Below are 9,730 nucleotides of genomic sequence, written 5' to 3' on the forward strand. Positions count from 1 at the left end.
CGGTGGTGGCCGTCGTTCCCTGCCGGGCTCCGTGCGGGCGTAGCTACTGCTAGAAAAAATAAATCTTCAGACCCTAGCCCAGACGAGCCGGCGCCGCCGCCAATCCTTGCCGGTGCTCCCGCTAGAGGACGAGGACCTCCTCCTCTGCCTCCCTCCGAAGCCGTCCGCCCTCCCCCGCGCCTCCCTCGTCTGCAAGCGGTGGCGCGGCATCCTCCTCGACCCACGCTTCCTCGGCCGCTACCGCAGGCACCACGGCCGCTCCTCGGCTTCATGAGAAGGTGGGAGTACGGCATGAGGCACGAGTTCGTCCCTCTCCCGCGCAAGAAGCCCGACCGCATCCCACCGGCACGCTTCGCCGTGCCCAGGAGCTGCAACCCTCAGGACCGCTGGGATTCCTCGGCTACTGCCACAGCCTTGCCGGCATGCTCAATGCGTCCCGGCGCAAGGTCGTCGTGTGGGATCCCCTCACTGGCCAGCAGCACCACGTCGTGCCTTTTCCACCGGAGATCCGCAAGCTCCGAGGGGAAGGGTTTGTGGATATGGCACGCCGCGGTGTTGTGTGCCAATGCCGAAGATGGGCGCGCACGGCAATTGCTTCTTGAGCCCGTTTAAGTTGGCCTTGACATGCGGCGGAAGGACGGGTGCATTCGCTTGCCTCTACGAGTCGCTTCGATAAAGCCCAGCATCCTCATTGGGAGTGCGGTTTACTGGTTGATATATGGAGGCCACATCCTCGTGTTTGATATTGAAAGGCAGACCCTTGGTGTGATTGACAGGCCGGCAGACGTCCATTGGACCGACATCTGGTCCTTTCAGCTCTTACGGACGGATAATGGTTGTGGTCTTGGCCTCGCAGTAATGTCAGGACTGAGCATCCATCTTTGGGAGAGGAAACTGAACACTGGTGGTGTTGTCGGATGGGTGCTGCTGCAAAAGACCATTCCACAAGAGATAATGTTTCCGCAGAGAATGCGTAGTGACCACAAACAGGCGGCGGTGGTGGGGTATGATTATGATGAGGAGTCAAATGTGGTTGTTCTGGCTACGTTTACTGGCGATTTCATGCTCCGACTTGAGTCAATGCGGTTCAGAAGAATTTCTGAAAGAAATGTCTGGGATAATAATACCATCCATTATCCCTACAGAAATTTCTATACTGTAGGTAATACTCCCTCCGTACCTAAATATAAGTCTTTTAAGATATTTCACTAGGTGTCTACATACGGAGCAAAATAAATGAATCTATACGCTAAATTATGTCTATATACATCCGTATGTAGTTCATTAGTTGAACCTCTAGAAAGACTTATATTTAGGAACGAAGGGAGTACATCTCTACCTTGTGCGTAACAAGATTCATCCAAACACTATCAGCATGTGCTTCTGTATTAATGTGTATGCGATTAAGGGCCGACTAGATATTTTAGAATACTTGAGCTGTTTGCTTTTTTTATCAGTCTGGTGATCTTCTGGAAAACTGCCCATGTAAATCTTTATGTGCCAGGCTAAATTAAGTCTAGAACAGAAATATAACTATATCTGTTGCTGCCTGGCAATTGCTAACTATGTTTCTGTGCTTGTATTGGTCAAGTTCATTAAATTCGAATAGCTCTAAGTAATGCCGTGACAAAAGTTTTTGTTGGACCTATTGGACTTAGCTGGTACAGATTCTCTTCTGAATAATTCTGGTTGGATGCATTTTCTCTGAACTATGTTAAATGGTTATTGTCGTTATTTCTTCCACTTGGCAATAGATTCGGCTTGATTTAGTGGCCTTGTCACAAAATCTACACCCATCCTAGTTACATGAACATGTAACCTTCCTTGAGTTTTCATTTGGTTTATTTGCGTTATTTTGCTTCTAGGCAGCGCAGTTGGGTGGAAATGGTTGGATCTGAAACTCTGAGCACATAAGATTTGCTAATGTGCTATGTTGGTTGACCAGGTGAGGTGAATATTTATGTTTTTACCGTATTTTTTTTGTTTGCTTACTTAATTTATAAGATGATGTATGATATATTGTGTTAGATTTTTACTTTCCAGAGCATGAATATGTTTAATTTCTGCACTGTTTAGTCCTTTACATTTCTGAAGAGCATACCTTTGAGTAACATACCATATGTTTCTGCTTTGTCTTCTTTGAGCCTCTCATATGCACGTGATACACAAAGTGAATCTCAAATAACTTGAAAATCTAACTGACTGCAATCCTGGGTTCGAACCGGCCTCCTCACTTGTGCCAAGAGGTCCTGGGTTCAAACCGGCCTCTCTGCATTGCACTGTAGCAGGGATAAGGCTAGGTTCCTATAAATCCCTCCCCAGACCTCACCTTGTGTGGGAGCTTCTATGCACTGGGTCTGTCCTTTTTTTTACTGCGATTATGTGTAGCAAAAAAAAACAAACTTGACAGCATGTCAGCGTTACAGTGTGAAGGTGTGCCTGTAGAACTAATTGTTCTTCGATCACTAGGATGATGTTTGTTTTGTGTTGTTTCAATAGAAGTTTCTATTTAAGTTACCGTAGAGGAGAAACATTCATAATAGGGGAGTCCCCTGTGCATGAATGCATGAACGGCAGGTTGAGAAGTATGGTGGGGGAATCGGCGATTGGTAAGAGAACCTAGATGGCTAGTGGTTATCCTTTGAACTGGGGCCCTCAAGCTAATATACCTCAGAGTGTCAATACTTTGTATTTTCCGAATGCTGCTGTATAACGGAATCAATGTTTCATGGCAGTATGCTGAAGCATGCTGCCCATCACATGAATCTTATGCTCGTGGTTATGCTGTTATGCATCCTTTTCAGCATACTGTCTCTCATATGAATGTTATGCTCGTGGTTATGCATGCTTTCTGATTCAGATATGTGTGAATACAATCTAACAAGAGTACGTTACCTGGGTGAGGGAACCTCTAAGACCAGTTTCTATATATGTTCTGCATGAATGGTTTTATCGTTTTGGCTTGTGGGTGTTGCGTAGTGTTGCCTGTGTTGGACTTCCGTTTGTAAAACCACTTTTAAAAATTTCTCCAGATCCTTGTTCGTGCTCAGTTACGCCCATCCTCATCCTTGTTGTCTTTTGCAGTTTTGCTTGGAACATGACACCATGTGAAGAACAGGGGATATCGGGAAGGTCTTTAGATCAGAGAACATTCGTAGCAAAGCCTATCTTAGAGTATATGCGAACTTTGTTTTGAGCCAGTCACATGTTCGTTGTGCATCACTGGATTAGGATGTATCTGTAATTAGATCAGGTGCTCCTCTGCTCTGTTTGTGAGAACCCTTGTTTGAGAATACCTATCTGTATGCTCAGAGTCTATCTGTGTTGCGACACATCCTCTCCTTGTGCTAGGTGTGTTCTAGACTTAGCAATGTGCAGTTATTCGACGCTATCCATTTTATTTTGGAACGGAGGTAGTGCCGTTCTTCCTCAACACGGCAGCTCTGTTCACCGTTCCTCATCCACAGTGCTTCCTCTCACACACAGATAAAGCTAGTAGGTGATCTAGTGCCCTCATCTATTCCTTGTTTATTCCAGGCACCATCTAAACCAGTAGTCATGCATGCACTTTGTACCATTCCCCCACTCAACTTGCGTTTGTGTACCCTCCCTGCCTGCTCCAATTATCAGTGCTTAGCATTTACAATAGCATTGCTTTCTCGCATATAAAGCTACTGACCTGACTGTGATAATGCCCTCTCACATCACCACATGCACATGCAATGCTTGTATATATTGTGTATACTATAGGACAGATAGGGTCGAGTCTGCCCCCTGGATAGTTAGTGCCCACCACCAGGACCAGTGACAAGACGCCTTAAGTTCCAGGTTTGTGCAGAATCAATGGGGTGGATGGAGCTGCTGAAGCCAGTGGCGGCCATGATCGCCTTCGACACGCTCTTTGCCGTGATGACAGTGCTGGTGAAGAAGGCACTCGATGGCGGCCTGAACCCTGTCGTTCTTATCGCTCTGCGGCAGCTTGTTGGGGCGGCTTTTCTTGCCCCAATTGCATACTTCAAAGAAAGGTTTGTGGGGGAAGAACTTGACCTTCCGAGTTCAGTTGCTCAGTTGTTTTTGTATGATGTTTAGCACCTGGCAACTCATGCTGATGATATGCTGCTACATGCATGATCCTGTCCTCTGCAAGTTTATCTCTAAAAACTTCTGTTAAGCTGATGGTGCACTGCATGATGTTTTCAGAACCATGAGATGTATCTCTTCCTTGGTGTTCTAAATGTTGCGTTGTTGTATACTAGTGTATATATTTCAGTATCTAGAAATTTGTCCTAATTATTTTTAGTTGATTTCAGGAATGTAAGGCCAAGATTCACAAAGGAGATCTTTGCCTACTTGTTCATGAGTGCGCTACTTGGGTAATGTTACTTTGTCTTTTTGGAATCCTAATTTGGTAATGCTACTTTGGTCTAAGTGCATTGAACAGGAGACAATTCAAAAGAGTGCTGTAAACTACTCCCTCCGTCCCAAAATAAGTGTCTTAAGCTTAGTACAATTTTGTACTAGAGCTAGTATAAAGTTGAGACACTTATTTTGGGACAGAGGGAGTATTATTTTTCCCTTTTTTGTCTGAATGTGTGTTTATACAGGGCACTATTCGCTCAGTATCTGTTTTTCTTGGGCTTGAGCTATACCACTGCTACACTGGCTGCAACCGTCTCCAATATGACCCCAGTCTTCACATTCTTGATCGCCATCCCTCTCCGGTCAGTTTCTTAATTGACACATATTTTCAAGTTACAAACTGTTCATCCAGACTGAAACTAGTTACACAGGTCAGAAACAGTAGATGTGAGGAGCAAGGCTGGTCTGGCGAAGATTGCAGGAACACTAGCATCTGTCGGTGGCGCGATACTGCTGAGCCTGTACAAGGGTGCTGCCCTGACTCACGCATCATCCTCGGCCCAAGAACACGCTGGAAATGGCACAACGGGCACCAGTGGCAGCAAGGGGAGATGGTTGCTGGGCTCTGCGTTACTGCTGCTGAACTGCATCACCTTCTCATTATGGATGCTGCTGCAAGGGAAGCTCACCAAGAAGTACCCTGCAGTCATCTCCAGCACCGCGTTCATGGCCTTGTTCAGCTCACTGCAAGCAGGGGCACTGGCAGTCACCACCCAAAGGCGCCTCTCAGTTTGGCTGCTCCGAGGAAGTATACAGATTGCAACAGTTCTTTTCGCGGTACGTAAGATATAGCTCAGATAACCACCAACCTGTAAAGAAGCAATTAAATCTTCCGTTATCTATGAAAAAAGACCACCAGCCAATCTATTCCTTTCTATAGTACACAGTACAGCAATCTAATCCTACTTGCCTGGACATAAACCAGAATTATTTAACATCAACTTCTTGACCTTGCTATTCTAGATGATGTTTGGGGTTGGATTTGGTAGTGTAAGAAGATCTTATTCCAATTCTTCACAGCTCTGATAGTATGACCACATTGTCCCGCGAGTTAGACACATGCCTTGGTCTGGCACAAATAAGTGTAAATTCAGTCTGGAACAGGAATTTTTGCCACAAAGAAGGGTTCAGGTTCAGTGCGATTTAACCTGAAGCTTTGCACTTTTTGCTGTACAGGGAGTGGGAGTATCGGGGATAGGGTATGTGCTTATGACCTGGTGCATCGAGAAAAGAGGGCCGGTATTCACTGCAGGCTTCTTGCCTCTCATTCAGATCATTGCTGGAGTCCTTGATCTCCTCGTCCTTCATGAACAGCTTTACGTGGGAAGGTATTGGCTTTAACTAAAAGTTTAGGAGAGCAACTGTATGACAAAGAAATATGCAAAATAAGAATAAACTCTATTTAGTTGTTCAGTAGCACATCATGCGAAAAATCATGCTTACTAAATTTACTTTCTCAAAGTCTAGTACAGATTATAAAGGATTGGAGCATCACCAAAGAACTAACCATGGATAGGGGTGCGTGGAAGCTTGCTATCCATGTGCCAGAACCATGAGTTGGTCGCGAGATCTTATGGGTTTCACCTCTAGCCTACCCCAACTTGTTTGGGACTAAAGGCTTTGTTGTTGTTGTTGTAAAGTCTAGTACAGATTATACTCCCTATGTCCCATAATATAAGAGCGTTTTTGACACTACAATAGTATAAAAAACACTCTTATATTATTGGACGGAGGGAGTATGTCCTAATTAGATTGAAAAATAATTAAAAAAAATTCTGATGCAGATATCGTTGTACACTTGTACTATGACTTATCACCTATAAGGACTAAGAATTGACATGCTTCTTAAATGTTGCAAGTGTAAATACCTATCAACACCGACTATCACGAACAGACTAACAATTGACATATTTCTAAGTTGCGTACAGAACTATCGGCCAAATGACAAGTTTGCTTTAAGACATACAACTTCGGCAAAAGAACGGAAAAGTTACACTTGTGTTTCCCTTTTTGTCCGTGAAGTGTGGTAGGTGCTGCTCTCGTCATTGGAGGCCTCTATCTTCTCCTCTGGGGGAAGAGCAAGGAAGCATCGTCAGCTGCTGTTTTATCACAGAAAGGACTGGAGGAAGATAAGGAGACGCAAGAAAATTTGTGAAGTATAGAAAGGGCATTCTTAGTAGTTAGTCTTTGGGATGTCAAGAATCACCTAAAATGTTCCAACTATCTGCCCTGGCCCATGCTCTATATATGTACCTTGCTACAGCTTTGAATAAGCCAGTGTCATACTTGTGATCATTGCGCACTTTACTTTCTGGTAGTGTGGTGCCTGGTGAGGTTGCTTTCCTTGCCTGTAGTATTCAACAGTGTACCAAATGATTACGGAAAACCCTCGTTGGTGGGTTTTACCGCCTTCATTGGAATGCAAAACTAGCCATAACTTGTCATTGAAAATGACAGTTGAGCAGGCGCAAAATCACACTAACAAGCAAAAACGTGAATGTTCAGTAGTGGTGTTTGAGTTGAGCAATTCACGGCATCTTGTCATAGTATTGCCGACTCAAGGATAGCATTGCTGGTTGACATATATATACCAGGGTACCTTTTTTTACCAATGGCGAAAATTAGGTTCTTTTAGATGCTTTTGGATGTACTTTTGATGTTAGGAAGTGAGAGGACTAGTCCACATACATAAAAGGGAGTTTCTGCAATCTCAGTGCTTCCGTCTTTTCTCCACTTTGTTGGCATCTTATGTAATGTTGGCCGGGGCACCAGAAAAGGTAAGGGACTGAATCAGGACATATATTTTACTTTCACGTTTGCACTACCAATTTGATTCCTACTGTCTACTGATATGCCATTTTATAGATTATTGTTAAAAATCTTCACTATTACTAGTAAGTTGTCACAAGAGTGGCAAAGGAAATAATTTATTATGTTGATAGCATATTGAATGAGAGCCATCACTTTTGGTCAGTGAATAACATTGCAGGGCTATATATATAGTCAGACAGTTAATGAGCTTATCAGTCATCTTGTAGCTGCAATCTTACAATGTGGGTGCAGGAGTGGAAGCCAGTGATGGGAATGCTGGCCTTCGACCTCATCTCAGCGGTGCTGACGGCGCTGGTGAAGAAGGCACTGGAGCAAGGGCTGAACCGCCTGGTCCTCGTCACCTTCCGGCAGCTGGTCGCTACCATCTTCCTTGCTCCAATAGCCTTTTTCAAAGAACGGTATGCAAACCCATGCGCCCTTGTACATACAATCTGCATTCATTCCCTGGGTGACTGAAACTGCATGGCGCCATCGCATTCCTGGATGCAGGAGCACGAGGCCCAAGCTCACACTGGAGATCCTGACGTACCTCTTCTTCAGCGCCGTGTTTGGCGCGGCGCTCTCGCAGTACACCTTCTTCTACGGCCTGCAGTACACCACCGCCACCTTCGCCATAACCTTCATCAACCTCTCTCCTGTGCTCACCTTCCTCATCGCCGTTGTGCTGAGGATGGAACCGCTGAAGCTGAAGAGCATGGCGGGAGCCGCAAAGATCGTCGGAACGCTCACATCGCTGGCCGGCTTGCTGCTGCTGAGTCTCTACAAGGGCGTGCCTCTGACGCACCAGGCCACCACCGCACATGGCCCGGCTGCTCACCACGCAGCAGCAGCCTCCAACGGCAGTGGCAACAGGAGCTGGATGCTGGGCACCGTGGCTTTGCTCTTCAACTGCCTGTGCTTCTCCTTCTGGCTGCTGCTGCAGACAAAGCTGACCAAGAAGTACCCGGCCATCTACTCCAACACTGCCATCATGTTCTTCATCAGCACGCTGCAGGGCGGGGCGGTGACGTTGGCGATGGAGAGACACGTGTCGCTGTGGATGCTGACCAGCAAGCTGGAGATCATTACCGTCTTGTATGCAGTAAGCTAAAAAACATCACCATCATCTTCTTGATTGCCTTGACTTGTACCACCTTCACAACAACGGAACTTGTCCAAAAAGAGCAAGTACTTACTTATATAAAAGCCATTGCTTTAGCTTAGAGCTTTCACAAGTCTATGCAATCAATACATACAGCAGCTACTTTGACCAACTTGAGCAAGTGAAACCAAAAATACTTGTCAATCTTACAATGAAATTACATGTGCAGGGTATAGTCGGATCTGGAGCTGGGTACCTGATAATGACTTGGTGCGTGGAGAAGAAAGGTCCAGTCTTCACCGCGGCCTTCATCCCCATGATCCAGATCATGGTAGCCACCATCGATTTCTTCTTCCTCCATGAGCAAATCTACCTTGGAAGGTATGTTCTTCTCATTTTCAAGCCCCCATGTCGTTTTGCGATGATGATTGTCGCTGCCAAGTTTCATATATACATTGTTGTTGCCAACTGAGTTGTTGTTGTTGTCTTGAGATAAACTAAGCTAATAGTTTCAGCAATCGAGTTGTAATAACAACATATATTTCTGCCTGTTGATTATCATTACATCGACATGCATGTACAGCGTGCTAGGATCCGTGCTGATGATACTGGGGCTCTATCTTGTGCTGTGGGGAAAGAAGAGGGATGCAGCATCTGTAGCTTGTACCACAACCACTAACAAGCAAGTCGAAGAACAAGCTGACGACAAGCCGTGAAACTGTAGAGAGATTACACCCTTGGAATCGGCTATCGCAATGAAAATGAAACAGATAATATCTAGTTTTTCTTCCGATTTTATATACGTTATACATATACAAGGTTGTTTCTAGCTGGTGCTAGTGTTCTCTTCTGACCAAACTACTCCCTCCGTTTCAAAATATAAGACCTTTTAGAGATTACACTAGGAGACTACATACGGAGCAAAACGAGTGAATCTACATTCTAAAATATGTCTATGTACATCCGTATGTAGTTCATAGTGCAATATCTAAAAGGTCTTATATTTAGAAACGGAGGGAGTAGTGAATAGTGGGATTTTAGTAAATGAGCCGACAGCTCATTTAGCACACCGGTTCCTATGCATATGGGAAAATTATATGCGATTACTGGTCAAATGGCACTTCTTCCTTCTCAAAATACTTTCTTGTGCTACCGATGCATTGCAATTTCCTTCATATTTCACCATCTTTTTTTCCGTTGATCTTATTATGTGTATGATTTAGTTGGCAAAGACATCAAAGTAATAATGGCTTTACCTAGCTTTATATTACTTGTCCAAGAGCAATAAGAAACATATTCTCTTTTTTAGAATGAATAAGAAGCATATTGTGCTGTTGCTGGCTAGTTGAGGCTAACTAGCTCCCACAGTCAAAGTACACTTGCCCTCTTATGTATGTG

At 44.7% G+C, this 9,730-nt stretch overlaps 1 protein-coding gene across 1 annotated transcript; it reads left to right on the forward strand.

The window, feature by feature from the left end:
* The first annotated feature begins 1,073 nt into the window (after positions 1-1,073).
* Positions 1,074-9,164, forward strand: LOC123406263 (WAT1-related protein At3g30340-like). Its single transcript, XM_045099749.1, has 10 exons — positions 1,074-1,162; positions 1,866-1,945; positions 3,823-4,025; positions 4,311-4,373; positions 4,605-4,721; positions 4,791-5,196; positions 5,596-5,747; positions 7,741-8,332; positions 8,562-8,713; positions 8,916-9,164. Exons 2-10 carry the CDS (start codon positions 1,931-1,933, stop codon positions 9,046-9,048), a joined length of 1,833 nt encoding a protein of 610 aa, XP_044955684.1. The 5' UTR covers positions 1,074-1,162; positions 1,866-1,930; the 3' UTR covers positions 9,049-9,164.
* The last annotated feature ends 566 nt before the right edge of the window (positions 9,165-9,730 follow it).

The sequence above is a fragment of the Hordeum vulgare genome, chromosome 6H (assembly GCF_904849725.1).
Source record: "Hordeum vulgare subsp. vulgare chromosome 6H, MorexV3_pseudomolecules_assembly, whole genome shotgun sequence".
NCBI lineage: Eukaryota > Viridiplantae > Streptophyta > Magnoliopsida > Poales > Poaceae > Hordeum > Hordeum vulgare.